At 39.8% G+C, this 17,220-nt stretch overlaps 2 protein-coding genes across 2 annotated transcripts in view; one reads left to right on the forward strand and one right to left on the reverse strand.

Moving 5' to 3' along the window:
- The window catches only part of LOC134536722 (proton channel OtopLc-like), a 380,858-nt gene that overhangs the window by 255,650 nt on the left and 107,988 nt on the right, over nt 1-17,220 (reverse strand). The window lies entirely within an intron of this gene.
- LOC134536720 (uncharacterized) lies at nt 12,775-15,956 on the forward strand. The gene is made up of 2 exons (XM_063376597.1): nt 12,775-12,900; nt 14,365-15,956. The coding sequence occupies exon 2, from the start codon at nt 14,368-14,370 to the stop codon at nt 15,928-15,930; it is 1,563 nt and encodes a 520-aa protein (XP_063232667.1). The 5' UTR covers nt 12,775-12,900; nt 14,365-14,367; the 3' UTR covers nt 15,931-15,956.

A 17,220-nucleotide genomic window follows, 5' to 3' on the forward strand; every position in this document is an offset into this window, starting at 1 on the left:
TTTTTATGTACCACAGGTTACAACAATCCGTTATAGTGTATCTGATTCGCTGCAGAAAATAAATGGCATGTGTGAATTCGCGCGAAATAAACCATTTGTAACGTCAACCATTCTGGTATATATTTTTTTCCTTCCGCGGCACGTGAGCTGTTTCAGAAGTCGGCGCCGATGCTATCTACGATGTTTACGACACAGTGGCGATTCGCCGGGGCGATCCATCACCGTGGCGAATTAGAACTGGGGCGCCGGTTCTGGACTCGCACCTGACTTGTAGCGAGCCACCTGCAGCGGTGGTTATGCTCATGGCGTGGCCCAGTTCCGTCGTGTCCCGCGCCGCCCGCGCTGATTGGTCGGTGATGGTGCGCGCCGGTTATGCTCATGGCGTGGCCCTGTTCCGTCGTGTCAAACGCCGCCCGCGCTGATTGGTCGGTGATGGTGCGCGCCGGTTATGCTCATGGCGTGGCCCTGTTCCGTCGTGTCCCACGCCGCCCGCGCTGATTGGTCGGTGATGGTGCGCGCCGGTTATGCTCATGGCGTGGCCCTGTTCCGTCGTGTCCCGCGCCGCCCGCGCTGATTGGTCGGTGATGGTGCGCGCCGGTTATGCTGATGGCGTGGCCCTGTTCCGTTGTGTCCCGCGCCGCCCGCGCTTATTGGTCGGTGATGGTGCGCGCCGGTTATGCTCATGGCGTGGCCCTGTTCCGTCGTGTCCCGTGCCGCCCGCGCTGATTGGTCGGTGATGGTGCGCGCCGGTTATGCTCATGGCGTGGCCCTGTTCCGTTGTGTCCCGCGCCGCCCGCGCTTATTGGTCGGTGATGGTGCGCGCCGGTTATGCTGATGGCGTGGCACTGTTCCGTCGTGTCCCACGCCGCCCGCGCTGATTGGTCGGTGATGGTGCGCGCCGGTTATGCTCATGGCGTGGCCCTGTTCCGTCGTGTCCCGCGCCGCCCGCGCTGATTGGTCGGTGATGGTGCGCGCCGGTTATGCTCATGGCGTAGCCCTGTTCCGTCGTGTCCCGCGCCGCCCGCGCTGATTGGTCGGTGATGGTGCGCGCCGGTTATGCTCATGGCGTGGCCCTGTTCCGTCGTGTCCCACGCCGCCCGCGCTGATTGGTCGGTGATGGTGCGCGCCGGTTATGCTCATGGCGTGGCCCTGTTCCGTCGTGTCCCGCGCCGCCCGCGCTGATTGGTCGGTGATGGTGCGCGCCGGTTATGCTGATGGCGTGGCCCTGTTCCGTTGTGTCCCGCGCCGCCCGCGCTTATTGGTCGGTGATGGTGCGCGCCGGTTATGCTCATGGCGTGGCCCTGTTCCGTCGTGTCCCGTGCCGCCCGCGCTGATTGGTCGGTGATGGTGCGCGCCGGTTATGCTCATGGCGTGGCCCTGTTCCGTTGTGTCCCGCGCCGCCCGCGCTTATTGGTCGGTGATGGTGCGCGCCGGTTATGCTGATGGCGTGGCCCTGTTCCGTCGTGTCCCACGCCGCCCACGCTGATTGGTCGGTGATGGTGCGCGCCGGTTATGCTGATGGCGTGGCCCTGTTATGTCGTTACCCGCGCCGCCCGCGCTGATTGGTCGGTGATGGTGCGCGCCGGTTATGCTCATGGCGTGGCCCTGTTCCGTCGTGTCCCGCGCCGCCCGCGCTAATTGGTCGGTGATGGTGCGCGCCGGTTATGCTCATGGTGTGGCCCTGTTCCGTCGTGTCCCGCGCCGCCCGCGCTGATTGGTCGGTGATGGTGCGCGCCGGTTATGCTCATGGCGTGGCCCTGTTCCGTCGTGTCCCGCGCCGACCGCGCTGATTGGTCGGTGATGGTGCGCGCCGGTTATGCTCATGGCGTGGCCCTGTTCCGTCGTGTCCCACGCCGCCCGCGCTGATTGGTCGGTGATGGTGCGCGCCGGTTATGCTCATGGCGTGGCCCTGTTCCGTCGTGTCCCGCGCCGCCCGCGCTGATTGGTCGCGATCGAAGAGCGGCGCGGCGGAGCGGCGACAAAACAAGGGAAGCCTACGATTCACTCGTCCTTCTGGACATACCCGAATACTTATGTTGGCAAGCCTTCTTTTCACAGACGAGAGAGCCAAACCCGAAGTTCCCCGAAGTTCATGCTCACTTTTTTTTTCCGTTCTACCTCATTGCATTAATCGGTGTGGCATTAAATTTTGCGGTCGATTAGGATAGGTTAGCTACATTATAAATACTTTAAAACATTGTGGATGGTTGGTTATATTAGGTAAGTATAGCTACATTAAAAAGACTGTAAAATCATTTTATGGTTGCTTAGCAAATAACTTTTTAATATGTAGCTATCCAGGGCTAGGAAACCGTTTATATGATTTCACAGTATCTTTCATGTAGCTATCCCAACCAAATCAACCGTCCGCAATGTTTTAAAGTATTTATAACGTTGCTAACCTAACCTAATTGACCATTAGTTATCAAGAGTTGTATATTTATTTACAATGAACCAAAAAAAAACCGAAGATGCACGATCGTGTGTTTGGCTCTCTCGTCTGTTGAAAGAAGGCTTGCCAACGTGAGTATTCGGGTATGTCCAGAAGGATGAGTGAATCGTTGGCTTCCCACTAAACAAACCGCTACCAGCAGAGAACGTACAAGACAATGTGGGGAAACCCAGCGGGCTGATTACGAACACCATCGACGACTAGCGTTATTCTTCACGCGGTAACGAAACACGTATCGCATTTGGTGATTACGACCCACCTAGCGATATGCGTTTCGTTATTTTCCACGGTAACGCTAACCTGCGATACGAATCCATGACGTCAGAGGACAAGCAACAATTGAACAATTAATATGTTCGTCGAACAGACTATTTTGTAAGTGAATCATGAATACTTAGTGTTACTGAGAACAAAATAATCTTTTTTAATGCACTAATTTCTTAAATAAAGTCTTTAAAGCTTTTTTGCTGCCTTTTTCGTAGAAGTTTAAATTAAAAATGCAGTTAAAGATTTCGCATCGTCATTGTGGCTAACTGCGTCTTGCCATGTAAACATAAACATCGAACGAGAAGCATGTTTAAACTTCAATAGAATGAAAATGAGGCCACTCTACAGGTTACAAAATTAAAGGAACAACTAATTACCACGAACCCGTGTCTGTTTTTATTTTACCTATTATTGATATGATATGAAGAATGGAATTTAAAAAATATTTAGTCAAGTTTGGTGTGCTTGTGTAAAATCATAACCTTATACTTCAAAGTTATGCATATATGTGGTTAATGATATATTTAAGTGGTTATTAGCATACCTAATAAAAACAACACTTTTTAACATATTTCCAGCGGTGAGCTTTCTAGTTTATGTAATCTAATCAGTTAAAATTCTATAAATATATTTTAATACTCATGTGCTTTCGTGGATTTTATATACAAGTGTTTTGAAACAATGTTTCCAAGATATTAGTACCATTCGTAAATAAAAATAATTTTGCTTATATTTATATCATAGGTCACTCAAACATTTTTTACTCCCTTCGTACACTTGGTAAAGTTTAATTACAGTAAATTATTTAAATTTGTGGTTTTCTTGATTAGAGTGCACATGCCGCTATTAAAGAGGACACTGTGTTGAATATTTGTGTTCTCAGTTAAAATAAGCCTTAGAGTGGCACTGGTAAAGTTACTGCTGCCCAACAGAAATCATGGTGTGGTGTACTAAGAGCCACAGAGAGTTTGCAGCCAATTTTTCTTCAAATAATGAATGTGAAGCTTGCATGTATCTGGATTTAACTGGCAAAGAGGCTTAACAAACGTTTAGGGACATTAAAAACCATTACCATTGGCAAAATATTAGTTTTCTTATTATTTTTTTCTTTAGTGAATATAGCGTTACAATTTTTATGTAAGCAGCAGCCTTCAATTACAATGGAGAAGATATGGGCTACTTTTTGTATTTTCATTTTTTGAAGTCTGTTTTAAACTCTTCAGTGTGTTAGGTTGCATATTCTAAGGATAAAATTAGGCCCATAATGTTTCAATTTAAAAAGATTGACATTTTAAACAGTTATTATGGAACATTTCTTGAAAATGTTCAGTGTAAGAACAGTATTTTTTTTATAATCTGAGGATATGAAAGTTCATTGCTGTTTTTTTAATTGCTGTTTAATTTAATCTCACCAATGACTTAAACAAGTGAAACTAAGTACTGAGTAATTAGAGTAAGTACTGAGTAAACAACTTTGTTTTCAAGATGGCATTCAAGTTGGTTAATGATCCAACATGTATGTAAATTATTAATATGCTGCAATTATTTTAAAAACTGTCTTGAAATATTCAATAATTTTAATTCTCCACCCCCCCCCCCCCCCCCCCTTTTTTTCCCATTAAGATAAATTAATAGATTACTTTTTCTCAGCAAGTTTAGAAATTGATGGTTTAATATGTAAAATAATATTCAGTTTGAACAATTTCTGATGTACATGCATACCAATTATTTAATCCATTTTTTTTTAAATTCAGTAATGGATCAACATGATATATGCTGTAATAAAAAGAGCAGCTTAAGCAATAGCTTCTAAGATAACAGCTGGCAATATTATCCAAGTTATATTTCTGAGCAGCCTTGACCAGAGAATTATCCAAATCTTCGGTACAGCATCATCATTGGGAATGATGTAGATTCTAGAAGGTGGTTTTGTCCCTCAACCTCTGGTAGACATTATATTGTGGTAGTCATGCATTTTGTTTATCCTATACTTTTCCAAATATTTATTTGAAAATTAAATATATATTTTTTTTAATACTGGTATGCTTCCAATTTGGTTTGAGATTGGTGTAGTGGGTTTAAAATAAGAGTGGTGAAAATTAAGTAGTTAAGATACCTGAAAGTTGACAGAGAGAAATTGGAGGTGTGCTACATTTAAAATGAAACACAAAAAAATGACTTGCATGAACATGGAAGTGTTAATAGTTCATATTAAAAAAAAATTAAAATTGAAGTTGTTCTACTCAGAAGTGTATGCAGAATTTTGTTATGAGTGAGGAAGGGGGATGGGGAGGAGGAAAGTGGTATAGAAGCACTTAGCCTGCTGTTGGCTTTATTTTTTTTTTGGGGGGGGGGGGGGAATATAGATTTTTCTTTTAGGATTTTGGGGGAGGCATATATTCCTCTTGCCCCTGCATATACCCCTGGTAGGTTCATTATTAAAACAAGACCTCTTACAATCCTTGTGTTTTCATAAGATAGCCAAGAAACCTAAGAGTTTTTTTTATGCATATTTGTTATAATAGCCATCAGTCACAATCAGTTACATATTAATTTACTGTATTAGTCTTTTATTTAAGTTAAATTTTACTTAATATAGTTAAATAAGCTGTTCAAAGGCTTCATCACATATTTTAAGAAACATTTGATTTGATCTCTAAATACTAGCTCAAAAATTGCTTATTTTAATATTCACACACATATAAGCACAGATTTAATGGTTATTGGTTATTCTGATGATAAATAGAAAGATAAGAACAGTGAGTGATGATAACAATTCATAAGATGCAGAGTGTTGACTGGGGAGGTGCAAGGAATGGAGCTGTACCAAACTTTATCACAAGATGAATCATACTAAGTCAATATTTGTTCCTGAATTATCTAACTAAATGCAATGTGTGCCATTTAATTTGTTTGTACTTGTCTCGGTCTCAATAAACATACCTACATTTATTCTAAAGTTACAATAATAAAAATTAGTTCAAAATATTTTTTTTATATTCATCCACATGAAACAATGTCTATACTGTATACAAATGGGCTCACTGGCAACAACAAGCAGTTGTACCTGCTGGAACTTGCATTGATAGTCAGCTAGCCTAATGAAATTCTTCCATGTTATATCTTGTTTACACAAAAAAAAAGAGTAAAGAATGGTTATATACAAGCATTGTGAAATCTTTGACTGGAAAAACCTTGAGAATACTTTTAGTCAGCATACTTTATAGAATGTGTACTTTGTTATTAGCACCTCCTTTATTATAACTCTGCCTCTATAATACCTAGTGTAACCTATACAATTCATACTGGTAATGATTAATAGTACAATTTAAAAATAATAAAAAAAAAGATCAGTTGAGCAGCATTCAAGAAAGATAGCTGGCAGCTGATAAACAACATTCAAGAAAGACAGCTGGCAGCTGATGAGAAGCATTGGGAATATGTGCTTCTGAAATGGTAACAAGCAATTTGATTAAAAATGCATCAAAGAACTTAAAGAAAAGTTAAAAGGCATGCTGGAAGCATGTGCTAAAATTGCCAATTATGAGAAAATATTGTGTTAAGAAATCATTTTTTTTATACAAGATTCCTTACAGACATGTGAATTGATTTTTTTTATTGGACAGGCTATTAATAGTTAATATTAATAATTGTTTGATTATAACCATCCATGGAAATAATTGAGATATTAAATAATACACTCTTTGTAAATATTTTTCGTTTAAAACCAAAACAAAGTCTGAAATTGCAAAAATTTTTAAATAATAAACTTGTAAACATGAAGCAGCACACAAGCAATTTTCCATGTATGAGATTTACTTTAAATAACAACCTATCATTAAATGATTCATAGTATCTATTTTTTACACACAAAAAAAAACAATGGTTCAAAAAAGCCACTGCCAACTCTCTCAGGACAATGAGATCATCTGCTGAAACCAGAAAATAAAAAGTTAAAATGTGTTTAATATAATATCCAAGTTATACTCAAAACTAACATGGAAATGAGTGAACACTATTTTCATTTCACAATTTCTTTAATAAATGCAACAAACTTGATAACAAAGTATTTATTCAATTGCATAGCTTGTTTCTTCATGTTTCTTAATTTTCTAAAGTTTTCCAACTGCTATGAGGGTGCAATCTGGCAATTCGAAGGGATTTTGATGGTTTCTTAACAATCTTCTCTGCCTTCTCCTCCAGTTCGATATTTAGCAGAAAGGCAGCAAAGGCCATTGTGTAGAACCTGAAATATTTTCAAACATTAACTAAATTAGTGTAATATAGTTTGGTAGGCTACTAATTGTTAACAAGAGGGCCTGATTAATAGAAATAATTTTTAATATGGTATTATTGAGCTAATATTCCTCGATGTAATGCATAACTGCATTCATTTTTCTTTAATTTCTAAAAACAATTTTAACTTTTTGACTTCTTTTCCAACAATTCTCCATGAGTGTGTTGTAATTCTTCAAGCAGTTAAACTAGAAATATGCCATTTTAATAGCTTGTTAGGTTAGGTAAATCAAAAAATTTAATACATGAGAATGATTGGTTGGCTTAAGTAAGCTACATTAAAAATACTGTGTGATTTTGTGAACTGTTTCTTAAGTTATGTTACCAACAAAAATAATAGGTATAAACTGTAGTGTGGTTGGTTAGGTTAGAGTTAGCTGTGTTACAATATATAATTCTTAAAAACTGTTAAATTGAGTTCACAGTATATTTAATATAACTACCATAACCTAATAAACTGTCTACACTACTTTCAAGTATTTGTAGTTAACCTAATCAAACCAGCCATTCCCACCATTAAGTTTGTTAGATGAATTAAAAATAACAAAAAAATAGTGTGGATCTGTGTGAATGGTTAGTTAAGTTAGGTTAGTTACTTTAATTGTACTACAAAATATGTGTGGTTGGTTAGGTGAGGTAAGCTTAATTTTCTATTAGTAAAACAATGTTACAGTATTGATAGCCTATGTTAATTATTGGAATCAATGTCTGAAAACTAATAAATAAATTAAAAAAAAAACATATGGACAAGTAGCTTTTCACCAGATTTACCTCATTAAACAATATTTAAAATGCAGCTAACCTAACCAACTGTAGACATGAATAGATTTGTAGTATTTGAAGTGTAGCTAACCACACATAACCAACAATTTAAACAGTAAACAACTTGAAATATCTCAACAGAAATAAGTATCAAGGTTAATAATAGGAACTCAAAATTACCGTTTTCATAAACTTATTTTTATAATAAAGCCTCGCCTCCCCTACATAAAAGCTCGAAATGTTATTTAATAGAATCATCCTGCTTAAGGAGGGGAATTCCTAAATAAATTATTCATCAAGTTATTTGTTTTATGATCAGTCCCACTTGTTAACAATTACCAATAACACACTTAGGTAATAGAGCCAATATGTAAATGAATGAGCACAAATTAAAAATTTCTTGCACAATTGAACACACAAGGAGGCCGGAAATAGCTTTCTGAAACTAAGGGCGCGGTTACACGGGACCCTGAACTACTTCAGGTGAACATGTTTAAGTAAACACGTTTACAAACGCGAAAGTGTGCGGTTACACGGTAGTTGCTGAAAAGTGTGTTTAGCTCTAAAACCGATTGTCTACTGTCAACGAATGACTGTGTTGTTGATCTCTATTTTTTAATTGCATCCAGAAAACGCGGGATTTTCTCACTTGTTTATACAGCATTATCAGCAGAAATGAAATGTGTTTACATATTGCTCAATATTTTTTTACAAATCGGGAATTCAAACATGCACAGTAAAATTTTTAAACTTATTTTTTATTATTTTCTGAGCGAGAGTACCTATCTCAGTTTTAAGAAAATTAAGGTCAGGATAAATTAAAAAATATGTATAGGTAATTATCTGTTGGTTTTTTTGTTGCATTCGGTAAAATATTACTCGAACTTGTGCCAGAGACACTTTCCATCTAGAATTTCTGCAAAAGACTGTTTATATTCTAACCAGCCAATCAGAGGCTAATGTAGAAGATATGTCGATCTGAACTACTTTGCCAACCTGTTTAAGTTAAATGAGAAATGGTCTCGAACGAAACATGTTCAGACTGTGTGTAACCGCATTCAACAGCTGAACATGTTCACCTGAAGTAGTTCAGACTCCCGTGTAACCGCGCCCTTAATAGAGAAATATACCATTTACTGTCTGAAGTCTACAAGCGCAAGCGCACAGATTAAACAAAAATGCATGTTAAGCCGTTCGTAGGCAACGGTTGAGCAAATACCCAAACACAAAATATACATAAGCAGCCTATTTGAACTATTTATAGCTATGTTATGTTCATAATGTGCGTGTAAATAATATCGCTCTTTAGGTTAGGATTAATTTGATAAGCTATGACACGGCATTTATTTATTCTTCTTACCTACTTTGATCGTATTTAAACCACTTCATAATTATTCCACACAAACTATGCATTGAAAACAATGATTTCATGGTACAATTAATAAACAGAAATAGCATGTTAAAAATAATGTTCGCGTGTTAAATATACACACGCTAACCTAAAACAATTGTTTTCGTTTAACTTCATCGCTTTACATCGTGCTCGACTATATTTAAAACAATAATGTGCGATTATAATGCCGTTTTTAGGACGGGAGGACATTATTTTTAAGAGTAATTATATCACTTACCTCACAATATCTTCGTATCACCACTTGAAATGCCCGTGATATATAACGTAGCTCCGGTGCGATAAATATCACTTGAAAAGTGTGCTCGTAATCAAAGTTTGCGATATATACCGCCACAACGTCATCAATCTTCGAAGTTTAACGAAACAGGATGTGTTCGTAATCACGTTGCTGGTTCCTGCGATATTCTTCGCAAACCTTCGTTATTTATCGCAACTTATAACGCAAAGTGTGTGCTCGTAATCAGCCCGCTCGGCCGTAACCATGAGCGAGGCACGAGACACGCTACTACTGCGCTCCTAGCGGCGTGAGCTAAAAACAACGGCACGAAATTCAAATTTGTGCGCGTGTGCTTCTGCCTATTGCCACATCTACGGGTTTCCAGCTGGAAATTTTTGGGAAAGCATGCGCTCCACCAAATATTGGAGTAGAAAGCCTTAAAGAACGAAAATTATTGCAGTCGAAATTCCACACACTCCTGACGCATTGTGTGTAACCCCCATTTACGCATTAAAAAGCTATTTAAGTGAAATAAAACCTCAAAAAATCTCGTACTAACAAATTGTTTACACCGGTGAGTACAGCTTCTGCCGGCAGGTTCGCTGAACATTACTTGACTCGCGGATTTTCGACGACTTTCCTATATCAACTAGGACGTAACTAGAAGGGGGCAGGCGTGCCTTTTGCCCTTGGCGCTGTTTTTTTTTTTGGAGGGGAGGGGGGAAGTGCTAAACTGGCAGAGTATTTACTACAGATATTTGCTTCAATAGTGTAATGTATAACCCAAATAAATATGCTGGAGGGTATATTAACGGAATTATTTGTATTGAAAGATACATACGCGTATAACGTGAAATAATTAAAAACAGGTATTGTTCGCGTACTATCCAACTTGCGATGAACTAAAGACAAAATGACTGCAAATCAATTTATTTATTTACCACATAATTGAATAAAAAATATTGCAATAGTGATGATAATATGTGGTGGCGATATGAGGCGTTCTTGTTTGGGTTGTTTGAAAGAAAAAAAGATCGCCAAGATGATATCTTGCCCCGGATGGATACTAGTCCAGTTAGGTCACTGTGTATCAACCTTTGCTAACAGTGAGCAGGTGTTCCAGTCATAGAGTAACGATTAAGTAGACGGTCTACGGTAGACAGAGCCTTGACTTCTGTGCACGACGCCATCGTCGTCGACGGATCCGTCTGTGCCGTGGACTGAACGTGGATGCAGACCGCACGTGCAAGATATTCGGGGAATGTTGAGTCGATCACTCAACAGCTTTTTTTGGCACCTGAACTGTCAGACGTGTGAGATTACGGACGACAGTTGGTGCGTCGTTGAGGTTACAAAAGCTCGTGTCGCTGTGTGTGTTCCAGTTTCCCTGCAGCAAATGTTTCAACTTTTATTTCAATTGATTTCACTTATATGTTATGTGCAATTAACATGCTTCGAATTAAAAAAATTTCAACATAAATATATGTTGTAATTTAAAGTACCATTAGGCAAACGAGCAATGATGGTTTTCTTGACATCAGCTGCATTTGAAAGTTCTGTTGGCAAACCGTAAACCATGCATTTATAACATGCAGTTGGGAAGTGTCAGGAGACGGCATGTTGTGACGTAGTGTTGAAGTCACTTTCTAGCCTCGCCACGGACATATTGTTCACGCCAAAACGTTACGGAAATTGTGTTTGATAACTTCTGATGATGGTTAGTAAGTATGAATTAGAATCTCCGTCGTCAAACAGTCACTTCCATAAAATACAGACCTTTAAACATAAACAGTGTATCCCCAGGACAGACACCACACTTCAGGCAATTTTCGGGCGTCCAACCAACATGGCGCAGGCTATCAGCTGTACCGAAAGCAGTTTCACGTAACACCTTTATTTTCCACATAGTTTTGATACATACTTGATCCTACCTCCAATTATTTCAATGAAAAAAATTTGCGACAGCAAAAAAATTCGTTGTGGTTGTAGAACTTCATTTAAGTAAACATAACCCAGACGTTCAGTGTTCCATGTTAAATAGGGAATACAAAGATGAACATCATGCTCTGTCCCTGCCCGAACACGCCCGAATATTCACCTTCGGCCAACCTCGGGATTTGTTTTATTTTTGCGCAGGAAAAATGAATTCAAATATTAAAAATGGTCGGTTAGGTTAGCTACATTAAAACACTTTAAAACACTATGGACGGTTAGTTAGGTTAGTATAGCTACATTAAAATAAACAGAGAAATATAAATATATATAAATAAACCCGAGGTTGGCCGAAGGTGAGTTGTTCGGGCGTGTTCGGGCAGGGACAGAACTTGATGTACATCTTAGGTTTCCCTGTTAAATACAATTTACAATAAAAACTTTCTTCAGTTCCGAATTAAAATACGTGTGCCAGCCTCGGAGAGCGTTCTAGACCGTTGTGATGAACAGCAGCCAATGTCCGTTGGTGGGATTCAGACTCAGCCCGTATAGATTTCGCAACAGATGATAATTTTCGGTTCTTAATTTTTTTTCTGTGATTATATTTGTTATAATATCGAAACAGTATTTGTTAAGAAATTTTGAATTTGAAGGCCAGATACAAAAAATTAATTCGGTACTTGACATTAATTTATACCTCAGTAGGTAGTCTATAATGATTCTTAAAAAGAACAATTGCCTGTTCAAAATCTTTATCTACCGTGCGAATCCGGGTACCATTGCTAGTTTTTTAAAATTAAAGTACAAGTACTTCATATATCAATATATAATAAAAAAAATTCCATAAATAACGCAAGTATGGAATACAATGAATTATTTGTTGTTTGTGCGTCTTCCCTTTTTTAAACCAAATACATCAAAATATGAACGCATGACTTTCCGCTACTTTCCCTTTAAAAAACATTAATTAAAGAACGATTTTCGCGAGCATGCATGTTCGTGCCTTCGTGTAAGTAACGTAACAAGTCACTAATATAATCTATTTCAAGGGTCTATTCTTTTTCTACCAACCATTTCGAGTTTTAATAATCATTTTATAAATACGATTTAATTGAGGTTTTCCACGCCAAAGATTAAAATAATTACTTCAGATAGATGCAAAGAAAAATATAACTCGCCTGTGTGTTAGGTTAAACCAGGGAAGAAAAAAAAACATTATTTTATGTTACAGTTTTACGCTAAACTGGGAACAAAGTACTTCAAAGCGTCTCAGTTTTGGCCAAAGAGGTAAGATGAAGAAATATTTATCCATGGCCTCCGTAATTCTAACAGTAAGATTTTTATTCAAGGGTTTGGCAAAATTCCATAATATAAACTATCGATTCGTTTAATATATAATTTAATATCTATGGTATATAAACAAAAAAAATGTAGCTTTTGATGTTTACCATGATATGTACAATGGCCAATTTATAATCATGATTATTTTTATGAAGCTAAATATGGCAGTGGGAAATTTTCAGAATCAAAATAAATAAAACAACAGTCTTCATAAATTCGGTAAGAATTTGTTTAATATTGTATAAGTGTTACTGAAATATTACCTTGCACTGCTTCGTAAAATTCCCACGATGATGCATTAAATATAAAAAGTATTAATAGCAAAAGAATAATTTATTAAACTAAGCATGCGTAATTAAGTATAATAATTAGTGGCCTAAAACATATTAGGAATGTTCCTAAATCATATGACTAGCATCAGCTGTGAGGCCTTAATTTATACTAGGTACAACATGCTCACGGGCTTAAAGCAAATCTACATGTTATTTTGATGTGGCCCCCTTGCATTTTACTAACTAAATAGTTAATATGCTATCACTTCCCTTCGACATCGTTATGCTAATTGTCACTCACGATTATATCGATTCAACTCACTGTAAAATTTCATAGAGACAAGAGTATATTGAAGATTCATTTGGTAACAAAACTTGGATCCCATATACATATGTTTTAAGTGAATTGTTTGACCACAGATCTCTTGACACTCCCTGGACGAATCTGTGCCCGAAACAAACAAGGTAAAGATGTGTTGACTGGCTAATTAACAAACAAGTTCGAAAAACGAATACCCTCTGACCTGGATATCAGCCAATGAGAACACTAAGTTAGCTTTACCATGCATATGATGCTAAGTGATCGCAGCTCTACCCATAATCACCCAGAGTACCCGTTTTTCAATGGGAACAGTACCCAAGACTTACTTACCTTTCAGACCAAACATGTTTTCTAGAAATATTTCCCGCTCCATAACCTCTTTCTCTCCCATACCAGCCCTTCTAAGTAAGATCCGTGAAAAAGGTTTCCACGTTATGTTTTGTGGATTTGATTCTAGTCCAGAACATGTAACCTAAATGCCATGTGTCAGAGTCTGGAAAACATACATGCCCCTCCATGTGTGCCATGGACACCATTCTATATGCGATTCTTAGGAATACTGAATTGAGCCGAGTCCAGGCATGTAACCATAATCTTAAACGAATGATGGTATGGAGTTCTCATCCAATCCTCTTTATTTACAGAACCCCTAAAAGGACCAACGTCCCTCATATCAAGGTTCTCATTCCAATACTACGTGCTCAGATAGCAAGTGGCCCTTTACATGCTATCAGGCTTCCTGAACGTAAGCCATCCACACCAATCCTTGCCATCTACACCCAAAAGGTGGCACTGTACAGTTATCCAATATGACCGTAGCCAGTCTGTATCAGTCCAAGACACTAGCAGTGACGGTACCTGAAACATTAACATACCAAACATGATCCATTACTGACATGGGACCATTTTTACGACTGGTCAGTGGCAGAGACATCAAGTTAACCCAATCACCATCTGAGCATATACAGCCCCGCAGTCCCTGTCCATTCACTGATACCCTCTCACACAGAGTATCCAAGACATCTGCTGGTAGACCAGCACCCTTTATGGGTTGAAACCATAGATAAGAACTCTATGTACTTGTTCCAGAGCATGGCAGCCCAGGACGACGAAAGCCACGGGGAGATGCACACAAGCACACAGCAGGGAGTAGACGAGGGTGCCACAGATGCCTCGTGGGTCAGTTTACGGCCACACGTGCTGCGGCAGGAGCTCTCCCGGCTGCAGGGGCTGCAACAGTGGAACCAGGAGATTGCCGAAAAAGCCATCAACATGCTCGCCGACCTAGAGAGCGCCCTTGCACAGACTAAAACCACCAGGGAGGCACCGGGTCCATCCGCAACCCACGCACGGGCCCCGCATCCAGACGAACAACACCCCCCGCCCATCAACGTCGCTTCCATCGAGAAGCAGCCATACATCACCTCCACAGAGAATGTCCTCAACGAGCCTAAGACACAGAGCCGAACAAATATCTCTGGAGTTCACAGGGGAAGATCGGGTCTGAACGAACATCTTCCCCCACCAGCAGATGTCCCTGCTATGAAGAAGCTCTGGTGGAAGGCCACCATGCATGATGCCTTAATCGAACATAAAACACCCAAACAACCAACTACTCCTGAACCTAGTTCAGTGAGATCGGATCTGAATGATCACCTTCCATTACCATCAGATAACTCTGTGTCAAGGAAGATACTGTTGAACACCTTTAGGCAGACTATCCCTGTGGTTCCCAAGACACAGATACCATCAGCTACACCTGCAGCCCAAAGACAGAGAGTGTATCCCAATGAACACTTCACCCCGCCCATTGAATCATGCTCGTTATCGGTTGTTGGGAAACAGCTTCCCACTCTCGTGGCCAGCAGATGCCCCAAATCATTCAGGTCTTCTGGAGAGCCCCTAGATCAACACAGGAACGCAACTCGATCCCCACAAGAATCCGCGGAATCCAACTGGGCCGAGACCATTGCACGGAGCCTGGACGAACATGTTGCCCGCACAGAGTCGCAGTGCATTATGCTCGAAAAGAGACTGAGGCAGGTGGAGAAGTACATCTCGTCGATGCTGAAGACTGGCGTCGTTGAGATGAAGGCAAAAAACACGAGTGAAGGTCTGGATAGGAGAAGCACAACTCTGAAGGAAGCGATGCAAGTCATAGGGGACCAACATCTGGAATTGGAGAACTTAAGGAACAACTACTTGAATGTGAAACTGAAGACGAGGGACCTGGAGAAGGTGGTGCAAAATTACGAACAGGACACCGAAGAGCTAAGACGACGACTACATGATGAGCAAAATCGCCGCCAAAAAGACCTTGAAATACTTGTTCCTCTCACTTGGCAGCTAGAGAGGATATGCTCAGATTTCGAATACTTAACGTGCAAAAAGCATTTTCCCGATGTTTCCCAACCATCTGCGCCACCGCAGAATATAGATGTCGGCATTTTTAACCAGCAAGACAATGCCTCAGACGCAACATATGAGCAGTATTCTCTCAGTTTGGAAAACGAAAACACACAAGAAGATGTTCAACAGGAAATTAGAGAACTTGAATCATCATTTCCTCTAATACTGAATGAGCTGGCTCTTAAGATCGAAGAACTCAAAGGTTTTCTTCGTCAGGTTAGTACACAAACAGCCTTAACTGAGTAGAGTCTCATAAATGAATTAAGAAAATATATTCCAGTGTAGTATTATTTACCTTGTTTACTATTGGTATGTTACTACCAAGTGTGTCATGAGCTTTATTCCAATGGAAAGCCAAATATGGTATCAACTGTATAGTTTTGACCTTTGTTACCTTATACACAATCACAGGAGAGTCCATAGAATTGTTTTTTACCCAACGAACACAATAATATTGTTTTCGATCAAGCTGAAATTTTTACCCAAATAAGTTGCGATGATAAAACAACGATACAAATGGGTTTCTGGGGACGAAAACCTTGTGTCAGAACCCCGTCCACCTCCCTCCCCAACTAACAAATACAAAATTTAATTATTATTTGGATGCTTTTTACTTGCTGACTATCATAACGACAATGGAGATAAGTGGCAGGTGCAAAAACTATCCTGCCTACAAGACTAAAAGCATGTTCGTGAATATGAAAAAAATTTCAAGTTGTAATGCGAACTTCACATAAAACCAAAAACTATGAAAACAATGAAATAACCGGGCTAAATCCACACATACTTTTGTCAACATTAATCTGAGGAATGTACTGAGAATAAAATAGCTTTGAGCTATTTCAAACGACCAACGAAACCCTAATATTAATAACTGTAGGAATATACTTTGGAAAATGGTGGTGTATTGGTCTCAGCTTAGGGCTTGGCGATAGCCTTTAGTCCAGTGGCAGGATTCCTAGGGACCAGCAAATTTTTCGGATTTTTATCGCAATAGGCTTGAATCCTAATAGTCATTTTGGCTCACAACTCATCTAGAAGCCTCTGAGACAGTGAGAAACCTTCAACAATAGCTGTATCGAAGCCTACTATTTTGGGACTTCTCACATGACAACAGCCAATGGATTGGTGTCCTTTAACAGAGTATACCTAGAATCTAAACTGGAGGTCACTGTAAGTGTGAATTTTTTCCCGTCCCTTACGTATTCCACGCTAGTGGACCAAATATCGCGGATTCGATTTTCATTCATGTTGGAAACATTTCTCTGGTAAAGAATTCTCTCCCAGTGCTCAGGACTGGCTGTGGTTTAGTCCTTTCACTTCCATACCGCGGAAGGCAGTAGTACACCACAGTGGAATTTCCCGGCCATGAGACCCTCAGGTGACACTAGGGTTACCAACTATGCAATAAGGGCTTATCATCATCATAACCACCATAACTAGAAAGAAGGAAGCGCTAATACTGACCCTTGCATGCACATTAATGCCCTGTCGCCTCTTGCATCATTCACGCACGTGCCGTTGGTTCAGGACTTT

The sequence above is a fragment of the Bacillus rossius genome, chromosome 11 (assembly GCF_032445375.1).
Source record: "Bacillus rossius redtenbacheri isolate Brsri chromosome 11, Brsri_v3, whole genome shotgun sequence".
NCBI lineage: Eukaryota > Metazoa > Arthropoda > Insecta > Phasmatodea > Bacillidae > Bacillus > Bacillus rossius.